This window comes from Pristiophorus japonicus, chromosome 11, assembly GCF_044704955.1.
Source record: "Pristiophorus japonicus isolate sPriJap1 chromosome 11, sPriJap1.hap1, whole genome shotgun sequence".
Lineage (NCBI taxonomy): Eukaryota > Metazoa > Chordata > Chondrichthyes > Pristiophoridae > Pristiophorus > Pristiophorus japonicus.
This window is the reverse complement of record NC_091987.1, coordinates 13,838,593-13,853,011: the sequence shown is the minus strand read 5'-3', so window position 1 is coordinate 13,853,011 and position 14,419 is coordinate 13,838,593. Positions and strand designations below refer to the sequence as shown.

At 45.7% G+C, this 14,419-nt stretch overlaps 1 protein-coding gene across 7 annotated transcripts in view; it reads left to right on the top strand.

Moving 5' to 3' along the window:
• usp25 (ubiquitin specific peptidase 25) overlaps nucleotides 1-14,419 on the top strand; it is a 211,708-nt gene that overhangs the window by 28,429 nt on the left and 168,860 nt on the right. For all 7 annotated transcript variants that reach the window (XM_070893240.1, XM_070893239.1, XM_070893235.1 and 4 more), the window contains exon 2: nucleotides 1,878-1,955. In XM_070893240.1, the coding sequence (XP_070749341.1) occupies nucleotides 1,878-1,955 (78 nt within the window). The remainder of the gene's footprint in view (nucleotides 1-1,877; nucleotides 1,956-14,419) is intronic.

Sequence of the window (14,419 nt, the reverse complement as noted above, 5' to 3'; positions counted from 1 at the left end):
ATCATCCTTGTAAATCTTCTCTACCCTCTCCAGTGCCTCTCTATCTGTTTTATAATTATGCAGTACTCTAAGTGCAGTTTAACCAAGGTTCAATACAGGCTTAGCATAACTTCTCTACTTTTCAATTCCATACCTCTAGCAATAAACCCTGGTGTTTGGTTTGCATTTTTATGGCCTTGCTAACTTGTGTCGCAACTTTGAGTGATTTGTGTATTTGTACTCCGAGATCCCTTTGTTCCTCTACCCACCCAGACTCACACCCTCCAAGTAATAAGTGACCTCACTATTCTTCCAACCTAAACGTAATAACTCACATTTATCTGTGTTGAACTTCATTTTGCCAATTATATGCCCATTCTGCAAGTTTATTAATGTCCTCCTGTAATTTGTTGCAGTCCTCCTCAGTATTGACCATCGCCCCAATTTGGTGTCATCCGCAAATTTAGAAATTGTGTTTTTGGTTCCAAAGTCAAAATCGTTAATTGTGAACAGCAGTGGTCCCAGCACTGATCCTTGTGGAACACCATTACCCACCTTCTGCCCCTGTGAATAGCTACCCTTTACCCCTACTCGGCTTTCTGTATTGAAGCCAGCTAGCTATCCATTCTGTCCCCTGACTGCATTCTCTGACCTTGTTCATCAGTCTATTATGGGGTACCTTTTTTGAAAATCTAGATAAATTACATCTACTGCATTACCGTTGTCTACTCTCTCTGTTACCTCTTCAAAAAATTCAATAAGGTTGGTCAAGCACAACTTTCCCTTTTGAAATCCATGCTGACTATTCATGGTTATATTTTTTGTTTCTAGATCTTCTATTTTCTCCTTTAGTCGGGATTCCATTATTTTTCCTTCTCCCGATGTTAAGCTGACTGGTCCATAATTTCCTGGACATGTTCTATTCCCTTTGTTAAATATAGGTTTTACGTTAGCTATCTGCCAGTTCTCCGGCACTATGCTTTTTTAGTTTCTTTTTTATGTGTAGTAATGCCTCTGCTATCTCTCCCCTAGATTCTTTTAAAATGCGTGGATGCAATCCATCCGGGCCAGGGGTTTTATCCGCTTGATTAGTTTATTTAATATATCCCCTCTTTTTATTTTAAATGCACTTATCTCATTATTAATCTCGTATCCAATGTCATGTCCACCTGTTCTATCTCCCTGGTAAATACTGTAGCAAAATAATTATTTAATATTTCTGCCACCTCTCTATCGTTACCTGTGGTATTATCCTGCCTAACCCTTAGTGGCCCTATTCCCATCCCAACCTTCCTTTTTCTATTGATGTGCCTGAAAAATATTTTACTATTTTGGTTTATGTTCTTTGATAATTTCATTTTGTAGTTCCTCTTTGCCTTCCTAATTGTTCTTTTGATTTCACTCTGAGTTACTCCCTGCAGTAGCGAGTTGCAAGTTCTAACCACTCTCTGGTTAAAGAAGTTTCTCCTGAATTCCTTGTTGAATTTATTGGTGACTATCCTATATTTATGAACCCTAGTTTTGGTCACCCCCACAATGGAAACATTTTCTCTACATCTACCCTACAAAACATTGTCATAATTTTAAAGACCTCTATTAGGCCATCTCTCAGTCTTCTCATTTCTCAAAGAGCCACAGCCTGTTCAGTCATTCTTGTTTGATGTACCCTCTCAGTTCTTATATCATTCCTTAAATATTTTTTTGTACCTTCTCTAGTGCTTCTATTTCCTTTTTGTAATATGGAGACCAGAACTGTTCATAGTACTCTGTGTGGTCCAGCCAAGGTTCCTGTACAAGTTTAACATTATGCCCCACTTTCAAACTTTTTTTTGTTAAAACACTTTGTGTGAAATGGAATTTTTCTGCAGTATTAATATAATTTTCTTTCTGTTCTCCAGCATCAACAGACACTACTGAACCAACTGAGAGAGGTCACTGGTACCAATGACATCCAGTTATTGCAACAAGCTTTACAGGTATGTACACTTTATAATAAAAGGACCTCCTCATTCAGATCATCACGTTGCAATTTATCGAGCATTAGTGTTCCTGTATCTTATTCTTGGGATATGATTGATGCTGGCAAGGCCGGCATTTTTAAAATTTATTCATGGGATGTGGGCGTCACTGGCAAGGCCAGTATTTATTGCCCATCCCTAATTGCCCCTTGAGAAGGTGGTGGTGAGCCACCGCCTTGAGCCACTGCAGTTCGTGTGGTCCACAGTGCTGTTAGGGAAGGAGTTCCGGGATTTTGACCCAGCGACGATGAAGGAACGGCGATATATTTCCAAGTCAGGATGATGGGGAACGTGGAGGTGGTGGTGTTCCAATGCACCTGCTGCCCTTGTCCTTCTAGGTGATGGAGGTTGCGGGTTTGGGAGGTGCTGCTGAAGAAGCCTTGGTGAGTTGCTGCAGTGCATCTTATAGATGGTACACACTGCAACCACGGTACACTGGTGGTACAGGGAGTGAATGTTTAAGGTGGTGGGGTGTCAATCAAGCTTTGTCCTGGATGGTGTCAACCTTGAGTGTTGGAGCTGCACTTATCCAGGCATGGGCCTTACACTAAACATCTGTAAGACAAAGGTCCTCTACTAACCTGCTCCTGCAACAAACTACTGCCCCACGATTATAAAAATCCACAGTGAGGCCTTGGACAAAGTGGATCATTTTCCATACCTCGGGAGCCTACTGTCAACAAGGGCAGACGTTGATGATGAGGTCCAACACCACCTTCAGTATGCCAGCGCAGCCTTCAGTCGCCTGAGGAAGAGAGTGTTTGAAGACCAGGACCTCAAACCCGGCACCAAGCTCATGGTCTACAGAGCAGTGGTGATACCTGCCCTCCTATAAGCTTTAGAGACATGGACTATGTACAACAGGCACCTCAAAGCACTGGAGAAGTACCACCAACACTGCCTCCGCAAGATCCTGCAAATCCATTTGTAGGATAGGCGCACCAACGTCTGTGTTGTCGCTCAGGCCACCATCCTCAGCATCGAAACAATGACTACGCTTGATCAACTCCGATGGACGGGCCACATCGTCCGTATGTCCGATACTTGACTCCCAAAACAAGCGCTCTACTCGGAGCTCCGACACGGAAAAACAGTCCCAGGTGGGCAGAGGAAACGCTTCAAGAACAACCTCAAGGCCTCCTTGAAAAAGTACAACATCCCCACCGACACCTGGGATTCCCTGGCCCAAGACCGCTCAAAATGGAAGAGAAGAATCCGGGAAGGCGCCAAACACCTCGAGTCTCTTCGCCGAGAACAAGCGTAAACAGCGAAAGGAGCGCACGACACCCCAACCAACCGGCCCTTCAACCAACGCCCCCTCAACCAACGTCTTCCCCACCTGTGACAGAGACTGTAGGTCCCACATCGGACTCATCAGTCACCTGAGAACTAACTTTTAGTGTGGAAGCAAGTCCTCCTCGACTCCGAGGAATTGCCTAAGAAGAACTCATCCAGGCAAGTGGAGAGTATTCCATCACATCCTGACTTGCATCTTGTAGATGGTGGAAAGGCTTTGGGGAGTCAGGAGGTGAGACACTCGCCGCGGAATACCCAGCCTCTGATCCGCTCTTGTTGCCATTGTATTTATGTGGCGGTCCAGTTAAGTTTCTGGTCAATGGGCGCCCCCAGGATGTTGATGATTCGGGTACAGTCGAGGTGGGAACGTAGGGCAAAGAGAGTAAGATGAAGCCGAAAAAGGGGGCGTGTGACAGATATCAGGTTGAGAATACAAGTGAGAACCAGGCTGAATATAGAAAGTTCAGAGGGGAAGTGAAAAAGGAAATAAGAGGGGCAAAGAGAGGGACTGAGAACAGATTGGTCGCGAACATAAAAGGGAATACAAAAGTCTTCTATAGGCATATAAATAGTAAACGGGTCGTAAGAATGGTGCCGATTAGGGACCAAAATGGAGACCTAAGTATGGAGGCAGAGGGTATGGCTGAGGGACTAAATGAGTACATTGCATCTGTCTTCACCAAGAAAGAAGATGCTCCCATAGACATAGTAAAGGAGGAGGTAGTTGAGATACTGGATGGGATAAGAATTGATAAAGATGAGGTACTAGAAAGACTGGCTGTACTTAAAGTAGATAAGTCACCAGGACCGGATGGGATGCATTCTACGATGCTGAGGAAAGTAAAGGTGGAAATTGCGCAGTATTGGGCATAATCTTCCAATCCTCTTTGGATACAGGGCTGGTGCCAGAGGACTGGAGAACTGAAAATGTTACACCCTTGTTCAAAAAAGGGCGTAAGGGTAAACCCAACTACAGGCCAGTCAGTTTAACCTCGGTAGTGGGGAAGTTTTTAGGAATGATAATCTCGGACAAAATTAACAACTTGTGTTTATATAGCGTCTTTAATGTCCTGAGGCGCTTCACAGGTGTATTATTGGACACACAATTTGACACCGAGCCACGTGAGAAATTAGGGCAGGAAAGAGACAGGTTTTAAGGTGCGTCTTAAAGGAGGAAAGAGAGGCGGAGAGGTTTCGGGAGGGAATTCCAGAGCTTAGGGCCCAGGCAACAGAAGGCACGGCCACCAATGTTTGAGCAATTATAATCGGGGCTGTTCAAGAGGGCAGAATTAGAGGAGCGCAGACATCTTTTGGGGGGGGGGTGGGGAAGCGGGGGAGCACGGTCGTGGGGCTGAAGGAGATTAGAGAGAAAGGGAGGGGCGAGGCCATGGAGCGATTTGAAAAGAAAGATGAGAATTTTGAAATCGGGGAGCTAATGTAGGTCAGTGAGTGCAGGGATGATGGGTGAGCTGCACTTGGTGCGAGTTAGGACACAGGCAGCCGAGTTTTGGATCACCCGAAGTTTACGCAGGGTGTAATGATATGCATTAATTTAAAAGTTGTGACTCAATTTAGAAAGTTAATTTATACCATAACCGCAAAGATTGTTCAGTTACGTGGTGAGACTACAGAAGCTGGGGCTGTTTTCGTTCGAGCAGAGATTAAAGGGAGATTTAATAGAGGGGTTCAAAATCATGAAGGATTTTGATAGAGTAGACAGGGAGAAAATGTTTCCAGTGGCAGCAGGGTCTGTACCTAGTGGACACAGATTTAAGGTAATTGGCAAAAGAACCCGAGCAGAGATGAGCATTTGTTTACGCAGCGCGTTATGATCGGGAACGCGCTGCCTGAAAGGGCGGTGAAGCAGATTCAATTGTAACTTTCTAAAAGGAATTGGATAAATTCTTGATGGGGAAAAAAATTGCGGGGCTGTGGGGAAAGAGCAGGAGAGTGAGACTAATCTTAATAAAGAGCTGGCACAGACATGATGGGCCGAGTGGCTTCCTTCGGCGCTGTATCATTCTATGATTCCTATCAGTTCGTCATAAAGTTACCTACTTTCTCTTAGAAATCCCGATTCCAACTTTTGTTTGCATAGGAATAGGAGGAGGCCATTCAGCCCCTCGAGCCTGTTCTGCCATTTAATGAAATCATGGCTGATCTGTATCCTAACTCCATCTACCCGCCTTGGCTCCATATCCAATTATACCCTTGGCTAGCAAAAGTCCATTGCTCTCAGATTTTAAATCATTCGTTGAGCTGGCACCTACTGCTTTTTGTGGGCGCGAGTTCCACACTTCTTCCACCCTTTGCGTGAAGAAGTGCTTCCTAACTTCTCTCCTGAATGGCCTGGCTATGATTATCCTTAGTCCTATATTCTCCCGCCAGTGGAAAAAGGTTCTCTCTATCTACCCTATAAATTCCTTTCAAAATATTAATAACCTTAACCAAATCACTGCTTAACCATCTATATTCCAATGAATACAAGCCGAGTTTATGTAGTTTCTCCTCATAATTTAACCCTTGGAGCCCTGGTAACATTCTAGTTGCACTCATCCCAAGGCCAATCCATCCTTTCTCGGGTATGGGGCTCAGAACTGCTCACAGTACTCCAGATGTGGTCTAACCAGGGCTTTGTATAACTATTGCAAAACTCTTTACATTCAGGCATATGGACATGCATCTTTCTCTGGTGCTGAAGTGAAGCTGAGCCCAAGATCAGATCAGATCAGCCATGATCTTATTGAATGACGGAGCAGGCTCGAGGGGCCAAATGGCCTACTCCTGCTCCTATTTCTTATGTTCTTACATACTTACTTGGGCATTGAAAATACTTCACCTCAATTTGCAATCTGCAACAGCTTATTTATAACCAGCTGTGCTGTTAGAATAAAGTTGGGCTGCACCGGAGGCCTATAGGTGTTTAGCCCATTGAAATTGTTGTGGAAAGGGAGTATTTTGCAGAATTCTGGGTTGCAGCTGAACTGGAGATTGCATGCAACTTGGTGTATGGAATAAACTTGTTTCCTGCTCTGGTGAATTAACTGAGTTTGTTCAAAAGCTGTTAAGTGTCCAGGAGAAAAAGGATAACATGCCAAAGCTCTCCTGACTTTATTTATGTAGCTAAGCACGGCCTCTTTGGCCTCAAGATCACGATCCTGCCGATGGAAGTTTGGAATCGAATCAGTCCTCTGTGGTGGGCTTGGGAATACAATATCGAAAGCAGACAGGTGTGACAGCACAAGTTGAGCAGCCAGCCTGGCTCATTAATGGAGCTTCAAAGAGAAGGGCTGCAATTCCCTGCTAGGCTTTGGACAATCCTGCAAGCAGCAGGAGGCTCCCCAGGACTCTCTGCTGCTAAGCTGTGCAGATTTAGCGGGTTAAGCTCCACAGTATTTAAGTACATACCGGAGGACACCTAAACCTCGGCTCTGTCAACCTATAACTTGGCTCTCAGTGTTTTAGATACATAGGATGTGACCTTATGGAGAGTGAGTATTAGCCACAGAAATTACACACAAGTACGATTCTCAACAGCTGGGTTTGGAGACTATTGAATGTGGTGTTGGTTTCCACACGTGTCAGACAACTGGCTGACCAAAACATAATCTTATTTCAACCGGATCAGACCACATCCTGAACTGCAGAGTAAAACTTGTTCCACTCTTCCCATCACAGGCTGTCTGGCCCACAACAACAATGACTTGTATTTATATAGTGCCTTTAACGTAGTAAAACATTCCAAAGCGCTTTACAAGAGCATTATCAGACAAAATTTTACACCGAGCCACATAAGGGAATATTAGGACAGGTGACCAAAAATGTAGTTAAAGAGGTAGGTTTTAAGGAGGAGAGGCAGAGACATTTAAGGAGGGAATTCCAGAGCTAAAGGGCTAGGCAGCTGAAGGCACAGCCGACAATGATTGAGCGATTAAAATCGGGGACGTGCAAGAGGGCAGAGTTAGAGGAGTGCAGAGATCTCAGGGGGTTGTAGGGCTGGAGAAAATTACAGAGATAGGGAAGGTCAAGGCCATGAATGAGGCCATGAGGGATTTGAAAATAAATATGAGAATTTTAAAATCGAGGCGATGTCAGACAATGTAGATCAATGAGTACAGGGGGTGATGGGTGAGCGGGACTGGGCGCGAGTTAGGGCACGGGGTGATGGGTGAGCAGGACTGGGCACGAGTTAGGGCACGGGGCAACAGAGGTTTGGCTGAGCTCAAGTTTACAGATGGTCACTAGAGCATTGTAATATATAACATTATAACATAGCTAGATGCAGGGTGAAGCTCCCCGATACTCTGCCCCAATGAATGCCTCAGCTCAACATCACGAGGGTTGCTGACCAGTGATGCTTTTTTAAAAAATGTCCCAGACCAGGCATTCTGTTTACTCTAGGGTTGGCAGGTTAGTGTCCGTCTGAATTAGGGGCAGTTTAGTGAGCTGATGCACACTGGAAAAAGAAAAGAGTTGCATTTCTATAATGCCTTTCACAACCACCGGACGTCCCAAAGCGCTTTACAGCAATGAAGTACTTTTTGAAGTGTAGTTACTGTTGTATTGTAGGAAACACGGCAGCCAATTTGCGCACAGCAAGCTCCCACAAACAGCAATGTAATAATGGCTCTTCTTTGAAGTAGTGCCAAGGGATCTTTTAGGGCCACCTGAGAGAGCAAACGGGGCTTCAGTTTAACTTCTCATCCGAAAGACGGCACCTCTGTCAGAACTGCACTGTGTCAGTACTGCACTGGAGAGTCAGCCTAAATTTCTGTGCTCAAGTCTCTGGAGTGGGACTTGAACCCACAACATTCTGACTCAGAGGCAAGGGCACTACCCACTGAGCCACAGCAGACACAGAATTGAGACTGACCATGCTCATTTCATATAGGACCCTTGTATCCAAAAGAGAGAGTAGACATTCATCACATTAGTCTACACTGGGAGTTATGTCCATTTAATTTTACCCGTCTGAAGGGTATCATGTTTCTGGGCAGTGAGAGATTGGCACCATTTATCATGTAATGAATAGCACCAGTGTGTTGACGCGTCTTCACAACGGATGATCTGACTGGGAAACGAACTAGTTGGGTCAGAAAACTTAACCATGTGTCTTTAAATTAGCACCTCCGTACGTACCCATCTGTTTATACCTTGAAATGCTGGCGTAGTATCAGCAGAGTTTGAAATCTGGAACATAGTGTTTCGAGTCATGGTATAGGTTTTAAATATTTATTTGTTGAATTTTCTCCACCCAAGTTACCACCTCTTGCTCCTTGGGCTGTGACAGCTTTTGGTGACTGCGACTAATCTTCATGTGTGAGCATCAACTGCCTATTCGAGCGTGGAAATGGGACGGATGGAAGAGTCTCGTCACAACTGACCTGATTCTGCTCTCACCGGACTTCTACCCATGTGCACTTTCCAGCTGGGTTTGCTGGGTAGAGTTGGGAGCTGCACGAGTTAATGCTTTTAACCCTTCAGTGCATTTATCTCCTTGGTTGTCAGGGGAAGCTTGTGTTATTGCTGAGGCTCCCGTGGCCCCACATCCTACCTGAGGTATCTCATTGATAGCGATCCAGAGGTTCAATGTGAAATGTCCGAATCGTGTGACTGTAAAATCTGCCATGAATAATCACCTGACTGTAACAAAGATTGACATGGCAATGACATCAGAGCAATTTCCAATTTCCTTCACAAATGTGTTACCAGGAACACAAGTAGAATATAAATCCGGAACGCGCTGCCTGCAGATTCGATAATAACTTTCAAAAGGGAATTGGATAAATACTTGAAAAGGAAATATTTGCAGAGTTTATGGGGAAAGAGCGGGTGGAGTGGGATGAATTGGAGAGCTCTTTCAAAGAGCCGGTACAGACACGATAGGCCGAATGTCCTCCTCCTGTGCTGTAAGATTCTATGATAATAGCGATGACTACGTTTTATTTCCAATCCAAATCTGTTTCCTCTCTTCCTTCCTCCTCTTTCCAAGATAAGAACTGTAGAATAATTTATCATCTGGGTGTGCTGTTGCAAGCGTCAGATAGTACATGCAATTTTGGGCACCTCATTGTAACGAGGATATTAGAGCCATGCAAAGGGCACAGCTAATATTCACTCGAATGATTCCAGGAATTACAGCACATAGTTATGAAGAAAGGCTAGAAGAACAAGGGCAACAAAGCAGACTGTGGCAATTACAGAGGAATATCGCCTCTGTCCATTGCTGGGAAGATCATCGCCTGCAGAGTGCTGAACCGACTCATAACTAGTGTCTCAGAAGCAAATCTTCCAGAAACACAATCTGGCTTTCGACCTGGTCGGAGCACAGCAGACATGATCTTTGCACTCCGACAAGTGCAGGAGAAGTGCATTGAGCAGAATATGGACCTGTACGCTGTATTTATTGACCTCACTAAGGCCTTTGATACTGTCAACAGAGCAGCGCTGTGGTCAGTCTTGATGAAACTTGGGTGTCCAAGGAAGTTTGTCCACATCATTGAACTGTTTCATAACAACATGACAGATGAAGTGCTCTCAGACGGTACAACCATGGCCCCATTTGCCATCTCAAATGGAGTAAAACAAGGTTGTGTACTCACTCCAGTTCTGTTCAACCTATTCTTTACATGCGTCTTGAATTGTGCCATAAAAGACTTTGAGTTTGGGGTCTATCTGAAATATCGATTAGATGGTTCACTGTTCAACCTCCGCTGCCTTGCTGCAAAGACCAAAGTACGGAAACGACTCATCCTAGAGGCACTCTTTGCTGACGACTGCGCCCTTATGGTACACAAGGAGAGTGACCAACAATTCATACTCAGCAAATTTGCTGAGGCAACAGAACTGTTTGGACTAACCATCAGCCTTAGTAAAACCGAGGTTCTCTATCAGCCTGCCCCTGGCACCACAGCACCTGCTCCCACAGTCTCCATCGGCAGTATACAACTAAAGACAGTGGACAGCTTCAAGTACCTTGGCAGCACCATATCAAGTGATGGGCCCTTGGACAAGGATCTGTAAAGCCAGCCAGGCACTTGGTCGCTTGCGCACTAAGGTGTTGAGTCACCACCACATCCGACTGTCAACTAAACTGTTGGTGTATAGAGCAGTCGTTCTCTCATCTCTCCTTTATGGATGTGAGACCTGGACACCCTACAGGCGACACATCAAAAAGTTGAAAGCTTTCCACATGCGCAGTCTCAGATCTATACTCCACATACGCTGGCAAGACCGGGTGTCAAACCTTGAGGTTCTGGAGAGAGCACAATCAACTAGCATCGAGGTGATGATCAGGCGAGCCCAGTTCCGGTGGGCTGGACATATCATCCACATGGATGAGTCAAGGATCCCTCGTCAGCTTCTTCACGGCGAGCTCTGTGAAGGCCGAAGACACCAGGGGCGCCCCCGCAAGCGCTACAAAGATTGCATCAAGGCTAACCTCCAGTACTGTGGCATCCGACCAAAGGACCTCGAGAATACAGCAGCTAATAAAATCCAGTGGCGAACCCTCACGAGGACTGCCTGCCAGACCTTCGAAGAAAGCCGATGTCAACGCCTGCGGGACACTAGAGATAGACGACATCAGGTGGCAGTACTGTCAGCATCAGGCACATCGAACTTCCCTTGTCTGACGTGCAAGAGACTCTGTGCATCCAGAATTGGCCTATACAGCCACTTGAAGACACATGCCATTGATGATGGGCACATCAACATCTTTGTTGGATGCAACAGGCTACCAAAAGGACACAAGAGATTGGTGTGCAAAATCAAAGCACATGGTATTGGGGGTAATGTACTGACGTGGATCGAGAACTGGTTGGCAGACAGGAAGCAGAGAGTCGGGATAAACGGGTCCTTTTCAGAATGGCAGACAGTGACTAGTGGAGTGCCACAGGGCTCAGTGCTGGGACCCCAGCTATTTACAATATACATTAATGATTTAGATGAAGGAATTGGGTGTAATATCTCCAAGTTTGCAGATGACACTAAACTGGGTGGCAGTGAGGAGGATGCTAAAAGGCTGCAGGGTGACTTGGACAGGTTAAGTGAGTTGACAAATGCATGGCAGATGCAGTATAATGTGGATAAATGTGAGGTTATCCACTTTGGGGGCAAAAACACAATGGCAGAATATTATCTGAATGGCGGCAGATTAGGAAAAGGGGAGGTGCAGCGAGACCTGGATGTCATGGTTCATCAGTCATTGAAAGGTGGCATGCAGGTACAGCAGGCAGTTCATAGCTAGGGGATTTGAGTATAGGAGCAGGGAGGTCTTACTGCAGTTGTACAGGGCCTTGGTGAGGCCTCACCTGGAATATTGTGTTCAGTTTTGGTCTCCTAATCTGAGGAAGGACGTTCTTGCTATTGAGGGAGTGCAGCGAAGGTTCACCAGACTGATTCCCGGGATGATGGGACTGACATATGAGGAGAGACTGGATCGACTGGGCCTTTATACACTGGAGTTTAGAAGGATGAGAGGGGATCTCATAGAAACATATAAGATTCTGACGGGACTGGACAGGTTGGATGCGGGAAGAATGTTCCCGATGATGAGGAAGTCCAGAACCAGGGGACACAGTCTTAGGATAAGGTTGGTAGGCCATTTAGGACTGAGATGAGGAGAAACTTCTTCACTCAGAGATTTGTTAGCCTGTGGAATTCCCTACCGCAGAGAGTTGTTGATGCCAGTTCATTGGATATATTCAAGAAGGAGTTAGATATGGCTCTTATGGCTACAGGGATCAAGGGGTATAGAGAGAAAGCAGGAAAGGGGTACTGAGGGAATGATAAGCCATGATCTTAGGGCTGAATGACCTACTCCTGCACCTATTTTCTATGTTTCAATGAAGGACCTAATATTCCAGATCCCAAACTACATCTTGGAGGGCGGAAGATGCCTGTGTTTGGATTTTTTTTAACGTGGCATGGCCGTTGCACACCAGCCACCACATGGGCTTGACAGAGCTAGGTCTTGGTCCAGTGACAAGGGTTACCCAAGACGACTGGAGACCAGCTGTGCTGCACAGACCGAGTGCGCACACATATCGCAGTATGGGCTGGCTCGTGCTGCCCCTGGACCCGCGCCTCTCCTGGGCCCCGGTCACTTCCTTCGACAAACTCTTGCCGCTCCTTTGCCCTTCCTGCTGTACCTGCCCGCACTGCAATTAGCGACCTGGCTTCGTAGCCGTCGCCCTCCTGCAGCAGCACACACCGCATCCCGCTCCCTCCAATGGCCCCAGCCTGCTGATGGTCTTGCAGGCCGGGACCGGGCCAATTTCCAGGCCGGGCCGCTGCACCCTGCTCCCTCCAATAGCCCCGGCCTACTGATGGTCTTGCAGGCCAGGACCACGCTGGTTTTTGGACCGGGCCGCTGAACCCTGCTCCCTCCAATGGCCCCGGCCTGCTGATGGTCTTGCAGGCCGGGACATAGTTGAGGCTCTAACACAGATCTCTGAGGGACACCACTAGTCACATCCTGACAGAGTACTCTCTGTCTCCTGCCGCTCAACCAATTTCCTAACCAGGTCAACAATTTGCCTTTTAATTCCTTGAGCTTCAACCTTAGTTAAGAGTCTCTTATGAGGGACTTTATCAAATGCCTTCTGGAAGTCCATACAAATAACATTCATAGACATTCCCCTGTCAACTACTTTAGTCATCTTCTCAAAAAATTCAATCAGGTTGTCAGGTATGACCTACTTTTCACAAATCCATGCTGGCTGTCTGATCAGCCGAAAATTTTCAAGGTATCCAGTCAACCTATCAGTAATTATAGATTAAAGCTTAATCTTTAGCTAAAATTATAGATTAAAGCTTCAGTAGCTTAAAGCAGGAGGGAGCAGCGTGTGACATGTAGGTTACGGCACTTCAGGTGCACATCCAAGTACTTTTTAAATGTGGTGAGGGTTTTTGCCTCAACCACCCTTTCAGGCAGTGAGTTCCAGACCCCCACAACCCTCTGGGTGAAATTTTTTCCCTCAAATCTCCTCTAAACCTTCTATCAATTACTTTAAATCTAGGCCCCCTAGATGTTGACCCTTCTACTAAGGAAAATAGGTACATCCTATCCACTCTATCTCAGCCCCTCATAATTTTATACACTTCAATGAGGTCTCCCCTCAGCCACCTCCATTCAAAAGAAATCACAAATAGCCTAACCAATCTTTCCTCAAAGCTAATATTTCCCAGTCCAGGCAACATCTTCGTAAATCTCCTCTGTACCCTCTCTAGTGCAATTACATCTTTCCAAAAATGTGGTGACCAGAACTGCACGCAGTACTCTAGCTGTGGCCTAATAGTATTTTATACAGTTCAAGCATAATCTCTCTGCTCTTCTATGCCACGGCTACTAAAAGCAAGTATTCCATATGCCTTCTTATCCACCTTATCTATCTGGCCTGCTACCTTCAGGAATCTGTGGACATGCACTCCAAGGTCCCTTTGTTCCTCCACATTTATCAGTGTCCTACCATTTAATGTGTATTCCCATGCCTTGTTAGACCTCCTCAAATGCATTACCTCACACTTCTCCGGATTAAATTCCATTTGCCACTGTTCTGCCCACCTGACCAGTTCATTGATATCCTCCTGCAGTCTACAGCTTTCTTCATTATCAACCACACAGCCGATTTTTATATCATCTGCAAACTTCTTCATCATACTCCCTACATTCAAGTCTAAATCATTGTTGTATCCCACAAAAAGCAAGGGACCTAGTACTGAGCCCAGCGGAACCCCACTGGAAACAGCCTTCCAGTCACAAAAACATCCATCAACCATTATCCATTGCTTCCTGCCTCTGGAAATGGCTGAGACCTTAAACAATTATTTTGCTTCGGTCTTCACAGTGGAAGACACAAAAGTCATGCCAAAAATTGCTGGTCGTAAGAACACGGGAAGGGAGGACCTTGAGACAATCACTATCACTAGGGGGATAGTGCTGGACAAGCTAATGGGACTCAAGGTAGACAAGTCCTCTGGTCCTGATGAAATGCATCCCAGGGTATTAAAAGAGATATCGGAAGTTATAGCAGATGCATTCGTTATAATCTACCAAAATTCTCTGGACTCTTGGGAGGTACCAGCGGATTGGAAAGCAGCTAATGTAACGCCTCTGTTTAAAA